Consider the following 19698-nt stretch of genomic DNA (forward strand, 5'->3'; position numbering starts at 1 on the left):
TCCTCCGCGCGGTCGGGTTGGTCGAAGCGACAGCCCGCACGGATCGCGCTTCCCGGCGGGCGGTGCGCCGAGCGGAGCCGAGCCGAGCAGCGGGGGGGCGTGGTGCGCACGGCGGGGCGGGGGGTCTGGCCCCGCGGCCGGCGGCTGGTAGCGGCCCGCGCGTCGGGCGGCGCTCTGCCCCGCGGGTTTGTCTGTTCGCCCGTCTCCGCTGCTCGCGCTCCGCCTGCCCCTCACTCGCAGGGAAGATGGCTGCCGTACGCCGGGCCCGCAGTTACTCCCGCTGCGTGGTGCGCTTCTCCGACCGAGAACTCTGCTAATTTCCCCCGCGGGGACGACGCGCGGGCCGAGCAGGGGGGACGAAGGGCCCCGGGACGGGACGGCGCCTGCCGAGCGCCGGCAGCATGGTGAGCGGGCGGGGGCCTGCGGGCGGGGGGAGCGGCCCGGCCCGCCGTTGGGTGCTGCCCTGCCCGCCGCGGGGCCCGCCCGGCTGAGCCTCCGGCCGCGCCGCCTGGAGCTGCGCTGCTTTCCCCGTCCTGCCCCGCGGTGCCGCCTGGGCTCCTTGTGGCGTTGGTGGTTTAGCTGGATTCGGTGCCGCCCTTCTGACAGATCTCCGCGTGAGTTCAGGTGTCTGAGATCGCAGCCTCAGCCCTTGAGGTCGCTCGGATCCCACTGGTATCATTCGGGAGCTCTTAAAACTCCACACTGCTGTGTCTAAAACTTACTTCTGAACACGGCGTTGATTCTGCCACGTAGAGAGAAAAAATTGAGTTACATCCTCGTTCCCTTACAAGCCGGTTAGCCGTCAGACCTGTTTTGCAGTGTCATCTGTGGGATGGACGCGTACAATTGCCGTGCAGCCCGGCTCAGCCGCGGCAACCAGCGTTGAGCTGGTTCTGATCGCGGCTTTACTTTGCTGGAGCGAGGATCTGAAATACTGAGCTGCAGCGTTGAGTCCTTAGGAAGTGGGTGTGGAGCTCCGAGGAAAGCAGCGTGCAATTACTGACTGCAAGAGTTAATACTGACCTGTGTAAATAACCTGGTCTTGTGTTTTGCAAGTGTTTCCTAAAGCTTTGCAAACAAATTGAAATCGAACAGACTCAGCTGACTTCTTTTTGGAGGTAGCTGTCTAGCTCAGACGGTCGCGGCTTCCACGTTGACCTTTTGGTTGCTTGATTTGCTACTGCTTTTCTCATGGAAAAATCACTTGAGCTGATCAGCATAGGGTGAGGATGGCTCACCTTTTAAGCAGGATAGAGTTGCTCACTGTTAGATGTGACAGCTGACAAGTTGCAGAAGGAAGGCTGGTAGCAGGAAGATGAACAGGATGGAATTTTTAACTAAGCAGTATTCTGTGAACTTCAGGAGCTAAAACTGTAGCTTACGTTTTGTCAGGAGGGGCAGGAGGAGCCAAGTTTTACATGCCTTACATACAGTCTCAAATGCTGCCTGTGTGTGGTGATGCTTGCTTTAGCAGTACCTGAGCGTTTATATTCATTTGTATTAGCAAAACCACAGGGGTTTTGCAGGTCAAGTAAATAGCAGAGAGGTTGTTGGTAGAAACCAGTTAACCATGCAATAGAAATGAGGGCTAATTACCGGTAAATGTGAAAAAATTGTTTATTGTGCTGCTACAGCTGCCTACAGACAAACCTTTTGTATGAGACTTCAGCTCGCATGTAACCTCAGCACAGAGGAAGTAAAGGTGCAAGTCAAATTTGGGTTATGAAGACCTTTGTAATGCTCAGAGCTGTTAGGCTTTGCTCTAGGACTCTGTAGCATGTTGTATGTTTTATTTGGATTGAGAGCGCACTGAAGTTTTGAAGAGAGTTTAGTGATAATTGGAAGCAGTTGGTGCAGAACTTTGACAGGTTTTTGACTGCAGTGGAGGAGACGTAGGTCGGCTGGAGTAGAAACAACAGGAAGGAAAGCAGGACTCCTGAATGGTTGCTAAAACAAAGTCTGTGAGTGCAAGTTGGACTTCAGCCGGCTTCAAAACTTAAATAATCCCGATTCCTACCACAACTTGGCTTAAAATTTATTTGCAAACTTTACAGGTTAAAGCTTTTGGTGGGGTGCGCCTTTATGAGCAGGAAGATAGCGTGTTGATTTGGTTTAGAAATAGCTCTACCAGTCCCTGCATTTTGCAGATAAAACCAGCCCTGCTCTGCCCAAGGTGAGAGCTGACTGGGCATAACTCAGCTGCATGCCAGAAGCCTTATATCTGCCCTCTGCGCAGGCAGAAGTAGGCCTTCCTTGTGTCACCATGGTGCTGCAATAGTGCCCTTACCAGATGTTGATTACAGAGCTAACATGTTATCCAGCTGTCTCTGTCCAGCGTAGATGTAATCCTTCGTGCTGCGGTACTGTTGCAATAGGACAGCTGTAGCTGCTACAGCATGAGCTGCCTGCAGTCAGATTGTAAGTTACCTACTGCTGACTGGGTTGTATCTCTTCTGGTGCTTTGGAGCGTTGCTGTTTACCTGTTTTCTCCTCTGAAAACTCCTTGGCGTTAGGGTTTGTTTATTTTTGATGGTGGCTTTGTCACTGATGCTCAGAGCTTGTTTAATTTTAGCAAGGCCCTTGTTAGGTTGAAGGTCTTACTTAAAGTCTTACTTGTTTAATTTATCTCGTAGCAGTATTGTAAACAAAACCAGCTGTCGCGCTCTCATGCTAGCTGCCTCACTGCTTTTACATTAAGGTGGCTTCTGTACGTCATAGAATGGCCTGGGTTGTAAAGGGCCTCGAAGATCACTTAGTTTCAACCTCCCTGCTGTGCGCATGGTCACCAACCACCAGACCAGGCTGCCCAGAGCCACATACAGCCTGGCCTTGAATGCCTCCAGGGATGGGGCATCCACAACCTTCTCAGGCAACATGTTCCATTGTGTCACCACCCTCTGTGTGAAAATTGTATATAGTGTGTATTTTCATATGTCATTTTTTGAGGTTGCCCATAGTGTTCCATAATATTCATAAAGTAGCTATTTTCTCCTCTAAGAAATAATCTTTTCATTCTTTCCTGAATTCTAAAGAAATCAAAACTATTGGCTACCTTTACAATGAGAAGATGGTGATTAATCTTTAGTTTCTTACATGAATTTCTTACTGCTGTTTAGTACTGAAGCTTTGATTCTGTGTTTTGAGCCCTGGGTGTTCTTAGCTGGGTGTTGTGGCGGTGTGCTGATGTATGTGTGTCTTAACAGAATTAGTCTGTATTGGGTTGATGTGGCTGAAGTGCAGAACATTTCATTGGGTTAACAGGGAAGTGCAAACAACACCAGTTAATTGAACATGAAGTTTAATCATCATTTAAGACTGATCAGTGGGTGTGTGGGTTATGGGGGTTGGAAGGGGGTGTTGGTTGTTGTGTGGTGGTGTGGTTTTTTCTTTTGAGTATCTGTAATGACTGCATTATGAAGGTTCTGCTGGGACTTGGCAGACTCTGTAATCACACTGGGCCATTCTCTACTAGGCAGAAGCTGAAGAAGATTGTCACTCTGATTTGGTAAGAACTGATGACAATGAAAGATCTGGTGAAGCAAACCTTCAGGTATGTCTCGCATGCTGGTGTTTTATCATAAACATAGCACTGCTGTGATTTAAACCGTACTGCTAATGCTCATTTGGTTACCATGTATTTGTTGATCAGACATGCTTAATCTCTCTGCCCCCCATGAAACTGAAGTAATTGAATTTTGCATTGTGTTCCAAGAGTGTGAGTCAGTTGTAAGTTGTCTGTACAGATGAAAGTTTGTGTCAAATTCATAATTTCTTTGAAGAACGATAGAAACCAGACAGGTTTAATTTGTCACTTTGTTCTGGAGTAGAAAGTTGATAAAAGCAGTCGGATAGGAAAGCACGTTTTCTTACATTACTTGCTTTCTATGTAGTTGTTCTCCAGGAGCCTTGACAGTTGCAGCATTTAAAGCATAACTTCAAAGATGCTAGAAAAACACGTGGCATAAATGGCTTGTGGTGTTTCACAGAGCATAGCACTTCATTTTAAAAAGGGAAATGGGAGCAGGGCCTCAGTTGTACTTTATTGTACTTTATTCCAAATGACCGTCTTGATTTGCATGAAGTTTAGTATGCTTATGAATTGTAGAATTACCCAGGTTGGAAAAGACCTTGAAGATCATCAAGTCCAACCGCAGCCTAACCAGTACCCTAACTCTAAAAGCCCTCTGCTAAATCATATCCCTGAGCACCACAGGAGTGAAAATTAGCTAAATTCTATATTTTAAGAGCTTTTCTTCTGAGCTGGATAGTCCAGAGAAAGGCATTTGTTATTGAATGGTATTGAATAAATAGAAAGTCTACAAAACGATGGCTAATTCCCCATGTCTAAATTGACTTTAGGACTTGTAAGAACAAAGCATAACTCTTTTGGGTTTGTGTTATATCATCTTTGATTGGAATATCTACTGTCTGAATATGTGATACTAAATCAGAGTGTAATGGATTCTTTTAGGCAGAGCTGCAGATGTTCAGAGCTCAGTGGATGTTTGAGCTTGCCCCAGGTGTGAGTTCTAGTGGGTTGGAACCTCTGCCATGCAGAACATCATCAAGAGGACCTGGAGTAAAGTCTGTAGATACCAGAGGGAAACAGGAGATAGCAAAAGAGGAAAAGGTACAGGAAATACATGTTTTTTGGACCAGCGTCGTGTTGCATTTTCTCCTTATTTTTTCAACTATGTCTCAATAATCATCTTTATTTCCTAAGATGAGGTTTATCATAGTCTACTTTTGGCTTCTTTCCACCTCATATTCCATTTGGGAGTGGATAGTTATCTGTTTTTGTGAAGCTACGAAGCTTTGCAAGACACTGTCTTAGTTGCAAGTCAAACCCCTGTTTTAAGGGAGTCAAACTACTGAACTGAATACAACCTTGCAGACAGTGAGTCATAATGGGAGTACTGTGATCCTGTTAGAATTAGAGTTCTGTTCACTTTGTACGCTTCTCACACCTCCAGCATCTGTGATATGGGTTGATGGTACTTTTTTAAACTCTTCTATAGCCTGTTTGGATCTTTTTCTTCCTTTAAAAAAAATGACATGGAGAGGTTGTTGCTTGGGAATTTGTTTGCACTTGAATATGTCTTGACTGTTTATTGATGAAGGTATGTCATTCATCTCTTTTATGGAATATAGTACATAAGATGAAAATAATTTGAAGTCAAAAGATGTTTCATTTGTATTTGTAATGAACTTAAGAAGTGTTCTGTGTAATTGTGCAGGCAAAAGAACTTTTCCTGAAAGCAGTGGAAGAAGAACAAAATGGGGCCCTTTATGAAGGTAACGCGGAAGTTTACAGTGAACGCCCTGACTGCAGAATAGCAGATTAATTTCTGTTCAAAACTGTGTGGTAACAGTGATCTTAAACTGAAGGCTAATTGTAATTTGAGAGTTCAGTTACTTGGATAAGCGAATACATAGGATACGAAAGGAATCATTATATCACACATCTAAGGTTGAGGTGAAGCTGAAGGGTGTTCAAGGAAAGAATTTCTAGCTTTCAGACAAAATGTGTGAGTATTTTGAAATGTAGCAGCATTGAACTGAATGTGACGCACTTTCATTTGAATTTCATTTGTGACCTCAAAAAACAAACCTGTTCCTACACACATCCTTATGAGACTTTAGTAACAAGGTCCTGTGCTAGACACAGATATCTAAGTGTGTGTTGGGACATCTGTTTCTAGACCGTGTTTCTCTTTGCTGACCTGGCCCAGTTCACCAAAACCCGGTGACATTTTAAGCCTGCTTCTGAAATCTGCTGATAGCTGACATTTGTGAGGTAGTCATGTGAAGCAGCTTCTTCTGTGTTCAAGTGCATTGCAGGGCCTGGCTGTGAGATCAGATGTTGAAGTTGAGACTGATATGTTCAGCTGAGGCTGCTGGTATTCCTCATCCTCACCAGCCAAAGGCTTCTACTTGTCAGTCAGCAGCACTGGCTGATGTGTGCTCAAGGAAATAAGAACACTTATTAGCCCCAAACTCAGGCTTATCAGATTTATCAGTATAACCAAACTCATTGTTAATTAGGTGTTGAAAGGAAGAATAGCCATCTTGCCACAGGTTGGGAATCATCACATGGGAATATAGAAAGACATAAATACATACGTGATCTTAATACCAGTGTTCTTCCTTTGCCTATTCCTCTACTCAGTATTTATAGCATCTTTGGAGTGCTAAAGGCAGACGTACTTTGTCTATGCGCTGGATGATGTCCCACCTGTCATTTTTCCTCTAGCATGCCATAAGCTTTTGTTGCTGTGTATCTTTTTGAACTGGCTGCTTTCCCCCAGTCAGGTTCCTTATTCTCAGTGTTCTGAGTGGCTTGTTCCTGTGCCTTCTCATTTCCACGATTGTACCACAGCAATGTTTGGTTTCTATCTGTTGTAGTTTTTTAAACGTGCAACAGTATTTTTGGCTGTTTCACTGTTGTGGTGTTATGTAGAGCTGAAGTGCCTGCAGCCTAATGGATATGCAACATGCTTGCATCTTCTTTTGTATGCTTTTTTCACATTCCTCTTGGTTATTTAAGACAGTAATGCCTAAAATCTTCCTGGCTTCTTGGAAAATCCTGTACAACAAATGAAATCAAGACTTGGTAGCATTTGCTATGAAGTTTTATATACTCCATAACTGATTTATTAGCAGTTAAGGTAAATTTGTGAAAGCTGAAACATGTGAGATCTTTGTTCTGAAAAAATATATGAAGCTTTTCATTTTGACAGTGTTTGATTTCTGTATTGAATGATATTCGGTCAGTTGAGACTTACACAAAGGAGTTTTCATTTTTTTTTAGTGCTTTTGATTGAAGTCATTTCTGATAAAACCTTTGCTTTGATAAGCTGGTGTGGGCATCAGACTTGTTTAAATGCTACAGTACAGTTTTTTGTTTTCAGCCATCAAGTTTTATCGCCTAGCCATGCAGCTTGTCCCTGACATTGAGTTTAAGATTGCCTATACACGGTCCCCAGATGGTGATGGAGTTGGAAAGAGGTGGTAAGTATGAAAATTTACTAACCGAGTACATAAGTATTGAGAGCTGAAAAAACAACTCATAGTATGTCTCGTAGCTACTGGGACTCTGTGTCTTAGTCTTCAAAATAAAGGAGGGTTTCAGATTGATATCTTATGGATTTAGTTACAGCAGGCCCAAACATAATTTCTTTCCCTATACGTTTTAAAACCCATTGTTATATCTTGTTGTTTCTGGTGGGGATTCATATTCTCAGCTCATTCTATTAAGCTTGTTTAGTGTAGATATTTTAAAAGGGGCTGGAAGATCTTTGAGCAAGTCTGTGTCCCAAGACAGGGAAAGGAAGGTGTTTTTTTTAATGAAATTAAGGAGAATTTTATGGTTTGTGGTTACCTGGTGCAGGCAAACCTGTTTCTTTTGAAGGATTATGCTATGATATACAACTTACATTTAGATATGTATATATTTGAATGTAGTAATGTTATCTTTGTAATCCTTCAAGTTTACTGATAAGTAGTAAGCATGATTTGTCTATCCTGTCCTTCTTTAGCTCACTCCTCAAGTATTTAAATTAAATCTAAGTTGGTAAAAACTAGTTTTCTCAAAAGAAATTTTCTTATTGGGAAAAACCACTAGGTGTCACTCTTCAGTGAATAAAGCAGGAGTAAGTAAATAATCCTTAGTTGTCTGCAGTACTTTACAGTGTGGGAGGCATTAGTGAACGTTACATTCCATCAATGGTAATAACTTATTTCCTGCTTTTGGCTTATGTTAGACAAATTGAGGAACAGGATTTGTCTTTTTGTGGGATCAAGCAATCCTTCAGTTACTTGGCTTAAAAGAGTGAACAGGGAACTCTCAAATCTGAAGAGAGCGTGGAATTGAAATTAAACAAAGGGAAAAAAAGAAGCTGTTACTATCATAAAATTATTAAGGTTGAAAAAGATCTCTTCTATGAAGTCCAATTATCAACCCAACAGCACCATGAACACTCGGATGGGTTCCAGTAAAATCTAAATGAACTTGAAAGCATTGCTGTAACTGTTTTATTGTATGATAAAATGAGATTGCTCTGATATTGAAGACAGAAAATTGATGTCAAGGTAAGGACGTTTGTTATGTTCTGTTCAGTATCACAGTGTTGGCATTCCCCTTTTCTAGCGTTGAGGATAACGAAGAGGATGGCAAAATGGCTGATCTCCTGTCAGATTTCCAGCAACAGTTAACTCTTCAGGAATCTTCTGTCAAACTTTGTCAGCCTGAGCTTGATGTCAACCAGACCCATATCTCAGGTATGAGTTCAGATGGACCGTAAATGTCCAGAGGAAGAAGTTCTAGGGATGTTTCCCTGACTATTTGAAAAACAGTTACCTATTCATTTGGAAGATGCTTTTAAGTAAACAAACACAGTATCTCTTTACTTACCTTTGTAGTTAGATGTGAAGCCATGCATGATAAATTTGTCTTAATCCCACAGGTTTTGTGTGTAGTGCTTCGAATACAGTTTTTCAAGATTAAGAAAGAGTATTGTTTAAGTCGTAGCTTCCAGAAACAAACTTAATTCAGTAAGGCTTTTCTACTTTGACATACTGAATTTGTTTGCTGGTTCGTGGATTTTCTTTGTTCATTTGTTTTAGTTTGCACCTTATTATTATAATTGTAAAGTGTAAGGAGACAATTTCTGAAGGGATTTGTTTATGTGTAGTAGTCACAGATTTCAGCACTTAAAGGAAAATCAAAACATGAAGCAGAGTGTTTAAAGCAACCAGTTCCCTTTGTTCTGTTATATTTTGCATTTTATTAGCACTCATAACCTTATAATACCAATTAACTTTAGTATGGACAAGATTAGTGCTCTGCCATATAACAGAAATGGTGAAGCAAATTGTAAGTTCATTGAATGGGGACTGAGTTTCCATTGTGTGTTGGGTTTTTTTGATGTTGTTTCATGGGTGAAGCTTAGGACTTAACGATTCATCACTAGAAATATTTTCCTACAGGGTGTGCCCAGAACTGGGTCTTAACAGTCCCCAGTTCGCTAGGAGCTTGGAAACATGGGTGAGAAGAGATAATAGATAGATAGAATAGATAGATAGATAGAATCATACTGGAATGGGCTCCCCAGGGAGGTGGTTGAATCGCCATCCCTGGATGTGTTTAAGAGCCGTTTGGATGTGGTACTCAGGGATATGATTTAGCAGAGGTTTGTTGTTGTAGTATTGTTTTGTGGTTGTTTTTTAAGAGATAGGCTACTGGTTAGGCTGCGGTTGGACTTGATGATCTTCAAGGTCTTTTCCAACCTGAGTAATTCTATGATTCTATGATAACGAAAGGCTTTGACTGGTGAATGGAAAATGTATACCTGTTAGAGCTGCCAACAGACCATTAAATCTTTGTATCTCCTATTCTTTATCTACTGAAGAGCTCATAAATTGCCAGAAACTGTTTTGTTCATTGAAGTAATGTATACATCTGCACAACTTTTTTTTTTATAAGTGGTCTGATTGCAAATACAAGCAGTACTGTGAATTTATGAGTACTCTGTAGTGAAACATGCAAATAATTCAGATTCATAACATGAATAATTTTAACAAACTGCAGTCTCTACCCCAGAATTTACAGCTGGTTACTGTTTAATGTACCTTGGTGCTTCAGCTGTTATTTTCTTTGATCTCAAGTGGTCATACTGAGTAAAGTCATTGAGTCTTTTGTGGATGCGGTATTACAGGTCAAGCCATAGGCATCAGAAAGCAGCACTTGTTGAAAGTAAGTGAAGTGTAATTCTTGATGATAGAAGATTAGTACACGAGATTATATACAACCAAAATAGAGAAAACTCAAGGAGGCAGCAAGTTATGAGAGAATTTCTGTTTCATTTCCGAGGGCATTCTTATTGAACTTCTAATTCTAGGAAAAGCATTATATGTTCTTTTGAAGCTCTGACGATGATTCTGTCATTATCTTGTATTATGTTTTTAAACACAGCAATAACATTTTTGATCACTGGACCTGTACCACAAAATATAGGGTGGTATAATACAGATTTCACAGTGGATAGTTTATTCTTAGGATTTTCTGTCCAATACTAAACCTAATCTGAGCTTGTCGTACAGAAGTACATATATACTGTAATGTTACACGTTATGTCAGTTTGAAGAAAACATGGATTTATGGATGCTGCGTTCATGCAGTGTGTATGTGCTCAGCACTCCAGTGTTGAGTACAGGGGGATGATTACCTCCCTGCTCCTTCTAGTCACACTATTTCTACTGCAGGCAAACATCACGTCAAAACATCAGTTACTGAATTATAGATAAACTATTGATTTTCATACCAGCATCTAACAAGAAATTCTGTTCTATTTGCAGCGTTGCCTCTGGAGGTATTGATGTATATTTTTCGATGGGTGGTTTCGAGTGACTTGGACCTGAGATCATTAGAGCAATTATCTCTTGTTTGTCGAGGATTTTACATTTGTGCCAGGTATCGTAAATAAGTTACCTAGAGTGAAGCTTCTCTCAATTCTAGGAAGGATAAAAATAACTTCATATTTTTTTTATGCACAAGACTTTGTAGACTGTATGTACAAGTAGATAATCCACATAACAAAATTTTCTGTATTGGAAACGTTGGGTTGTTGGGTTTTTTTGGTTTTGCATTTAGGCCACTAATGTGTAGGGCCATGCTATGCTTTGTCTTCCCAAGCAAAGTGCAATGTTATGTTCCTCACAGTGCTCACCAACTTCAGTGTGTGCCAGTAATCACTATCTTACGAGGGCTGCTCTGAATGTAATGCCTCTTATTTTGGATGTTGTGCTGGCCTGTGATGTTGAGGTAGATGTTGGTAGTATGGCAGTAGGGAGTGAACCTTCCTGCCGGTATCCTGTTCCATTTTGTTGCCATGTGACAGATGGCGGCAGAGGGGCAGTCTGACAAAATGGTGTCTGACACGGAAGTGCCTATGAAACAAAGGTGTGTCATTGAATTCCTCCATGAGGAAAGAATGGTTCCCATTGACATTCATCAGTGCTTGCTAAACATTCATGGAGATCAAACAGTGGATGTGAGTACAGTGAGGGGGTGGGTGGTGAGTTTCAGTATTGGTGGCAGTGACACGAAAGACAAGCCACGTTCTGGATGGCCATGAAGATATTTACTAGTGTGGCGTGCAGGCTCTTGTTTGTCGCTGCCAAAAATGCCTACCTAATAGCGATGACTACATCACTAAAAAGTTTTGTAGCTGAGAATTTCCTCTATCAAATAGTGCTTTTGTGCTCTTTGTATCTGCTGCGGTTTCTATGGAAATAAATAAAAGGCCTTATATTCAGAAGAACCTAGGTACTTCACTGTTGTAAAAGTTGCTTAACGTTTTATGTATTCTACCTTATTTGAAAAAGTTTCAGAATCTCCAAACAGTGCTTCTTGTGTTGCCATCCTCATCTTGTTGCAGAGAGAAATGCCAGGCTGCTCAAGTGTTGTTGTGTACTTGGCTGAAAATCTCATTGTGTTCTTGGGTTTTCCAGCAAGGTGGAAATGGCTTTCAAGTGCTCAGGGATTTGGGCAATTAGTGATTCCAAGTTATGCTACAGTACGAGCAACAGGAGATCAGGAAGGTTTCTTTAAATTGCATTCAAACAAATAATGGAGTTTGTTGCTCTGATACTTAAAAATAAGGTTTGAAGGAGAGTTTTGCGTTACAACGTTTGCTTTTTTCCCTCATTTTTTCCAGAGATCCTGAAATCTGGCATCAGGTCTGTTTGAAAGTATGGGGCAGGAGCTGCAATAAACTTGTTCCATATTCCTCCTGGAGGGAAATGTTTCTGGAAAGGCCTCGTGTTCGATTTGATGGTGAGGTTTACTTCTGGGAACATTGCATGTGACTGTGACAGAGGCAATCAGATGGGTTTTGTGTTTATGGCGTTGTTAGACCTATTCTGAATTTATTGAGGCTGCCTGGATGTGATCCTGGGCAACCTGCTGTAGGTGTTGCTACTTGAACACGGGATTTGGACCAGGTGACCTCCAGAGGTCTCTGCCAACCCCAGCCATTCTGTGATTCTGAATTGGGCTTTTGAATCTAGACTATCTATGAAGACAAGAGGGGGGCATAGGGGACCAAAATACTTCTGTGCATTTAAGTAACTGAAACTCAGAAGTTTTGGATTATCAGTTTTATCTTATGTACTTCATTTTTATTCATATACTTGTTTCCTTCATTTCTATAGGTGTATATATCAGCAAGACAACATACATACGGCAAGGAGAACAATCTCTTGATGGTTTCTATAGAGCGTGGCACCAAGTGGAATATTACAGGTAGAACTGTAGTGCAATGAGTGAGTGAAATGTTTCTCTCTCTTAAGTTCTTGAAATCCAGCTCTTGATACCACAAACATTAATCAGCCTGTAAATCTTGGTGAAAAATTGCTCTGTAAAGTTAGTATAAATATTTTGAGACTAGGTCTTAAGAAATTGTATTGACTTCAATAATTAGAGATGAGTACAGAAACGTATTTCATCTTCAGTTATACTGTTTCTTCTGAATAAGAATTAAACAATAATAATGCTCTCAATCATCCACACATTTCTTTCCCAAGATTTTTTGCTTTAAATTTCTGAAATAAATTTCTGAAAGGGGAAACAAGCAATTCTACAAGAATTGTTTTTTAACTTATTTTTAACCAATTGTAAGTAATCAAGAGGCTGGGCTTCCTCAATGTGCTATAAATACGTTGCTGTTTGTTCCTCTGGCTGTTTTTCTGTTGTCCTTCATGCTGCTTTTCACCAGGCTTTTGTGCTGTTCTCTTGTCCCTTCTGAGGCTGGACACTGTTATTAGAAATTGTTGGATATCTTGGCTGTTTTCAGTGTCTCACAAACTTCAGGGTGGTATTTGAGTGTTGTAAAAGTTGATCAGATCCTGGAACCTGAAAAAGACTATATGGCACTGTCCATTCAGTACTAACATTGTAATTGAGATTTTATCTCATTTGTCTTAAAGCATGCTGTGGGACAAACTTACCTGAGGTCAGGTTTCATTCAGGGTAGCCTATTTGCTTTATTGAGAAGTGACAGAATTTGTCTTTTTGCATAATTCTTCATACTTTGATCTTTTAACCTCCAAAGCTATGTTATTTTTCTGATCTCTTCTACTATATCGTATGAAGAAATAAGCTCCAAATCCTGTTTTCTATATAGTTTTGTATTCTTTTGTAATACACTCTGTGATTTAAAATAAATCTTGATTTATATTGTATGATTTTATTTTTTCAGGTATTTGAGATTCTTTCCAGATGGTCAAGTTATGATGCTTACAACGCCTGAAGATCCGCAGTCTATTGTTCCTCGCTTGCGGACTAAAAATGCAAGGTTAGTGAAATAAAATACTGATTTGCACTTTTCCTACTGCTTTTTACCTGGCGATTTCTGTTTGCTTTTGTCTCTGATTCTGTATTTGTGCTTAGCAAAATGAGAATAAAACTGTGACAATGTTCTTGTTATATGAGGGTGACTGAGAACTGCAAAAGGTTTTGATCTTCATGCCAAGATATCTTTCGTTTTTAACTCCTTGTATTGTAGTTAGATTTCCTTTCAGTCTATTCAATTTTAAACTTAAAAAGGAAGTAGATGGAAGAGTACTGAAATCGCCAATCTAACAACATATGTTCTTTTAAAGATACTATTTTGTTGTTACTTGCTTTTCTGCACTTCCTTGACTGTACGGAGGAAAGACTTTGGTGGGATTGACTCAATTATTGCTCTTTTTGATGTTGATGTTTGCATGAATTTCTAAAAAATACGGGTAGTTGTTTAGGACTTCAGAACAGGCCTGAGCTGTTCACCAGAAATCTGGAAATAATGAGCAGTGCACAAGATAGAACTGACTAACCAATCTATACTGTTCTATGTGTGATAATTGAGAAGCATCTTTCCAAAATGTTTTCATCGTTTCATAACATCACTGAGCTTGGTGGTTACTGAATGCAAATAACAACGTGCTCCTTGATGGTGATTTGCATTCTTCTTTCCTTCTGTCATTCTTTGATATTTGTGTTATAAGTTGAAGGCAAATGGACAGCAAACAACTTTGTCCTTGATACTATCCTTCTCTTAACCTTTCAGAGTGGATGCAGTCTTGCTTGGTCATTATCGCCTTTCCCAGGAAACGGACAATCAAACCAAAGTATTTGCTGTAATAATGAAGAAAAAAGAAGAGGTAGGTTGCTGAGTAGATTAAAGAAAAATAATTTGAGAGGGCTTTTTAGTAAGGTTTTTCTTAATCTGAATATATTAAGGCACCTGAAAAACTACATTACAAATGCAAAAAGGTTGAAAAATAAATTTCATGTTAAAAATGTTTTAAAAACAAAGACGCAACTAAGCACTGAAATTTATTCTGCCTTTTTTCCCTTCAAATCTGTAATTCTCGTTATTAAGACAGATAAATGCTTGGTTCACATTTCAGCAGTGGTTCTTCCCCCTTAGGCTTAATTACCGTTGGTGTTTCTGTTAGGTAGCTTGTAACAAACAGGAGGGAAGGCTGGAAGACATTGCTTTCTGAAATCAGACTGTGTTTATATTCCATAGCTTTAAACAAAACTAAATGAGTTAAAAGTGTTACCATACTTTACATCTGTACCTTTGTGTGAAAACTTCTTCTATAATCAGCATTTAAGCTGATGTATTTTCAAGGAAAAACAGTGCTTACTTTTAAGAGTTTAATAGTCTGATATCATACTTAGTCCTGATGGTAAATAGTTGCACTTCACGTTCTTTCTACATCACAAAAAAACCCTCTTTTTCTTTAAACAGAAACCAGTTGACTACCACAAATACAGGTATTTCCGTCGTGTTCCAGTACAAGAGACAGAACATAGTTTTCATGTAGGACTTCAGTTGTGCTCCAGTGGGCGCCAGACGTTCAACAAACTTGTTTGGATACATCATTCTTGTCACATAACTTACAAGTAAGTAAATGCAGAATAAGACCAAAGAGGGACACTTAATTGTAGAAATACATGTGACCGGAATTTGTCCAGTGCTAAGTCTAGGAAATCATAGTATCATAGTATCGTGCGAGTTGGAAGGGACCTTAGAGATCATCGAGTCCAACTCCCAGGTTTCGAGCCTCCTGTGTAGCGAAGCGGCACTTCTACCCCTGCGCCACAGGGGGGATTCGAACCCAGGCCCTCCGGTGCCGCAAGCAGCAGCTTATACCACTGCACCATATATTATCATGAGACTAATGAGGCTTTAACAAAATGCTCGGTGAAGACTGGTCCTGAATTGATGAACTGTAATGAACTTTAAGAAATCCCAAGGTTTAGTAACTTTTTTCTAATGGTATGGGAAGTATACTGAATGGGGGAACTGCAGTGTTTTAGTCGTTTGAAGGATTTATGCAGTGTTGGAAAGATAACAGGTTTTGAGTCAGGGTTGAGTGACTTCAGTATGATGCCAGTAAAAAGGTGTAGAAAACAAATGTTTATTAAGATCTTTTCCTTTGTGGTTGTGTAGAAATGCTTTAGAAGATACCATTATGAGAGTCTCCGAACATGAGCAATGTGGTGTCTCATTCAAATTCTGCTTTACCTGTTAGTGTATTGGTACCCTTTTGAAACTAGAGTGAAGATGAGTATGAAACACAGTTAGGAGGACATGTACTTCCTCTTACTAATGTTAAGAAACACTTGTGGTTTTTTGGTTGTTTCTTCTTCTGTTGTAGACATACAAAGTGAGAGCAAAAGCTTGTCTGTATTTTGTATTCACGGTTCTAACTGAAATGAAAGGGGTTGTTTTACTTTAAGATATAGTGGCTTCAGTAATATCCTGCAGTATGTCATGTTTCAGAACAAATAATGAAAGCAGGAAGAGGAAGGTAATTTCCTTGTGATTAAATTTTGCATAAATGAGTGTTCTGTGTGGTATGGTCTAGCCACCATTAGTTTGGTTTCAGAATGAGGTAGTGTGAAAGATGCTTACATTGCAACTGCAGTTTGCTGCACATGCTTTACTGTGGATCATGACCGCATAACTGAGGGATCTAAACAGCATCTGTGGTCTGATTTAACCTTTACTGTGCTCTTTGCAGATCGACTGGTGAGACAGCAGTTACTACTTTTGACATTGACAAAATGTACACCCCTTTGTTCTTTGCACGAGTGAAGAGTTACACTGCGTTCTCAGAAAAGCCGCTCTAAGAAACACCTTCTCCTCTCTGAAGTCATGCATGAATAAAAGGTCGTAGCCAACCAGCACTTAAGTTATAAATGTGTATATATTTGGAGCATTTTAAATTTCTGGGGTTGTTGTTTGTTTTTTTTTGAAGGCGTTATTGTTCCCTTTGGTTATGACTGGCTGGGGTTTTGTTCTGAGATAAAGCTTCTAAGTGTTAAACACCTTTACTTTGTGACAAGAGTTTGGTTAAAAAAAATAGTTTTTATTATTATTATTATTATTTTTTAAACAGATTTTATAAATCAGTCTGCTTAAAATGTGAGTCTTCATCTCCGTGGACATTGGTCTGTCCAAAAGGAATTGCCATAGGAAATTCTCATTGTCCATGGGGACAGTGTTTGTGGTCTTGGGTGAAGGCTTGAAACGTGAATGGGAGGAAGTTGTCTTCTATTTGTTAAACTGTGCGACTTAAAATAATTTCAAATAAACATTCTCTTTAAATTAAATTAATTTTGTTTGCCTTCAAGATCTGGCTTTATATCAACATCAACCTTAAGAAAAAACAATCAAAGGCAGGCAGTCATGAAGTATAACATTTAAACGCAGAGGTACATCCCCACCAGTGCAGTGATGCCAGTTGATTATAAAAGTAATTTGATCTTGATACGAGTTGGTGGAACCTGCCTTCTCAATGACATGGACATAAAAAGGAGAGGGATGAGGGCAGTGAGTAGTAGGGTGAGTTGGCAGGGTATGTGGCTCTGCTTGGGGTTTGTCACAGAGCAATGCTAAAATGCTTGCGTGTGCTGCTTGTGCGTTGGCAAGGTCTGATTGCACAAGCAGGCAGAGCTCACTTGAATGCGTTTCTAATGTGTTATAATCCTTCATCTAACCTCGCTACAGATGCTGTAAATCCTTTGAGCATTTGTTGTACTAAAATAAGTTTTGAGGCTGCTGTAGATGTTCAGGTGCTGCGTACTGCTAATCGTAAAGTGTACCTTAAGATTTGGTGCAGGTACTGTATGCTGCTTCTCCTGCATATATTGCTTGGGGGTGTAGTGCAGACACTGTTATACTGCTTATTATCATATTTGTCTTGGAATCTGAAAGAACTGAAGCTTTTTTAGTGTAGTTTTTTTAAGCCATTTTGCATAATTTACCTTTGAACATCTCATTTTGAAGTACTAACCTGGACTCGAGGGCTAAAGTGTGAAAGAGCTGTGGGAAGAACTTTACTTGTTCCGTAATTTATAAAGTGTATCTTTGCAAGGAGTTACACAATAAAAATAAATCAATAAAACATGATTTGGAACACACAGTCCCTTGCAATTTCTTACTTTGTCAAGAAGTCTATTTTCATACAGTAAATGATTTGTTAGGAGTTGCTGTATGTGAACGACCTGCAGAGGTGCTGTCAGATACCTGAGTTCTGGATAAAGGGTGCTTGTAACTAAAACTTTTTGCTTTTTCTAGCTTGTCTAGTAAGACTTTGCCTACAACCCTCGTTTAGCCCATGCCCTTGGACTATAAGGCTGCAGTTGCACTATTACTTCATGCAACAGAACAATTAATTTAGTGTATTATATTCTCCTCGTTGAATGGGAAATGGTTGCTTGGAATGTCAGCTTTGTGTTTTGAAGATAAGTAAAATAAGGACAAGTTTGTGAACAGGAAGAGATGTTAGTTGGTTCCACTCTTGTTGATGGTGATAAAGGTCAGGTTCTTCCTGCTGAGAAATGTCAAAAGCTTTTCTGCCAAGAACCAAAGATGGTAGTGATTGTTAATCAGTAACCGCATTCAGTGTAATTGAGCTATCCTGTCAGTTCAAAGCCCTCTTTATACCAAGACTTCTGAGCTGCTGGGTTGGTTGGTTTGTTTTGTAGGGCTTTTTTTTCTTGTTCTGTTTTTCTTTTCCTACCTTGGCCATATCTTTGAAATACACTCTAGGCACAACAGAAAAACTGTCTAGTGAACTGCTATAAATTGAGATTATTATGAATAAGGAGGAGGAGATTGAGCAAAAGCATCAGGCAATGATTAAGGTTATATGAAATACTTATTCTCCAAGAAAGTTACGTGAGCCTCCTGTTGAGACCTTGCTATGACTGATACGTTGCTGCTTTTGTGTTTAGCAATATGACAAAGTTGAGCTATTTTGCGTCTTGAGATGGTTTACTGTCAGCAGACACTATTACTGTCTGTTCACAGTCCATTATTAAAATAGTATTAGTTTCAGCAAAGAGGTCAGTGAGAACTTATTTCTTCATTTCATGTAGGAGTTTTTAATAGTTGAAGGCTTTGATAGTGGTGCTGTGTTTTTACAACTGACTTTTGTTGTCCTTTTATTTAATACAGAAAGACACTGGTTGGTATAACTGGTTTACTGCTGGCAAGTTGTCCTTAGCTATTTATACTCATAATTACTTAAAGAATCAGGTGTGTGTATATATTCTTATGCAGTCCTTTTTCCCAGGAGGTTTTTTTGTCTTTGTTGTTGGAATGTGTTTGCTTATAGCCCTCCTTCCATTTATAAGATGAGAGAGAAGATGCTCAGATGACCAAATGTTTTGCTAATTTGACTCTGTCTGATCAGAGATTACATACAGGGTCAACAGGTGTTAACACTGACCTGTAAATGGAGAGGAGAACTAGAGACTGTGACTCAGTGCTCAAAGCAAATGACCAGCTGTAGGCACTTTCCAGATGCTCAGCTCCTGAACCTCTCAGTGGGCTTGAGCCAACCCAGGCAGAATTTCAGAAGCATCTGAGGTTTTCCTTTAAAGGACGGAAACAATATAAAGGCTTAAATACATCTTCAGAACAGTTTGGATAGCAGAAATGCACTGTTGCACCTATTTCTTTGATTTCTCCATATCATAAATACTAAGGCTTCCATCTGATAATCATTTAGTCTGCAGTCAGGCTCTGTCCTTTATGCAGTGATGAGAAGGAAGCTTTCTTGGTAACGTGACTTGTGTAATGGTTTCCTTGAAAGAAACAGTTAACATTTTGCCTTACATCTATTTTTTTTTCCCAGAGTTTATCTCCCAAGTCCTTAAAGTCATGTTTAAAACCACAAGGCCTTGATGGTGTTGGATTTGGAAGAGAAGCTAGAGTTACTGAATGGAAACTTTGGAGATGCATGAATTGGTACTTTCTCTTAGCTGAAACATATTTGAGCTCTGGTGATGTATCCCACGTGACGGGGTGCAGATACAGCTGTGTGACCATTGCTCAAGGCAGTAAGAAACAGACTGAAATTACAGTATGGTGGTGTGTTTTGTGAAACACACCCTGCATGTACAGCTAGACAAAATACATCAATGCAACTAAGATTATGTTCCTACATAAGTCAGGACTGACAGCCTTCCTACCTCACAACTGCCTCTATTCCGGCATCTTCTAACTACGTCTGTAGCACATCTGCTAACTTAGCATCAGAATGTTCTGTGAGGAGTAGCTGGGTAAGTTGTAGCACTAAGTGAATTACAGCTTGTAAATCCCATCAAATTAAATCACTCTTCAGTGTGGAAAG

General features: G+C 40.0%; 2 protein-coding genes across 3 annotated transcripts in view; one reads left to right on the plus strand and one right to left on the minus strand.

The window, feature by feature from the left end:
• LOC140249535 (glutathione S-transferase 3) overlaps positions 1-19698 on the minus strand; it is a 147067-nt gene that overhangs the window by 27307 nt on the left and 100062 nt on the right. The window lies entirely within an intron of this gene.
• FBXO9 (F-box protein 9) lies at positions 114-17481 on the plus strand. Of its 2 annotated transcripts, none has more exons than XM_072331517.1 (13): positions 114-404; positions 3473-3550; positions 4472-4630; positions 5238-5295; positions 6912-7011; positions 8150-8280; positions 10357-10471; positions 11718-11836; positions 12214-12304; positions 13260-13355; positions 14109-14202; positions 14799-14953; positions 16078-17481. In XM_072331517.1, the coding sequence occupies exons 1-13, from the start codon at positions 402-404 to the stop codon at positions 16184-16186; spliced, it is 1308 nt and encodes a 435-aa protein (XP_072187618.1). In that variant the 5' UTR covers positions 114-401; the 3' UTR covers positions 16187-17481. The 2 variants fall into 2 exon arrangements, with proteins under 2 accessions (XP_072187618.1, XP_072187619.1); XM_072331518.1 differs by having other exon boundaries at positions 163-404; positions 3477-3550.

This window comes from Excalfactoria chinensis, chromosome 3 (genome assembly GCF_039878825.1).
Source record: "Excalfactoria chinensis isolate bCotChi1 chromosome 3, bCotChi1.hap2, whole genome shotgun sequence".
Classification (NCBI taxonomy): domain Eukaryota; kingdom Metazoa; phylum Chordata; class Aves; order Galliformes; family Phasianidae; genus Excalfactoria; species Excalfactoria chinensis.

What these genes read in the sequence shown, in the direction of transcription:
- FBXO9 (XM_072331517.1), top strand. An exon ending in CAACCAGACCCATATCTCAG is followed by an intron (nt 8,281 to 10,356) that starts GTATGAGTTCAG and finishes TTCTATTTGCAG; the next exon opens with CGTTGCCTCTGGAGGTATTG. An exon ending in TCTTGTCACATAACTTACAA is followed by an intron (nt 14,954 to 16,077) that starts GTAAGTAAATGC and finishes TGCTCTTTGCAG; the next exon opens with ATCGACTGGTGAGACAGCAG.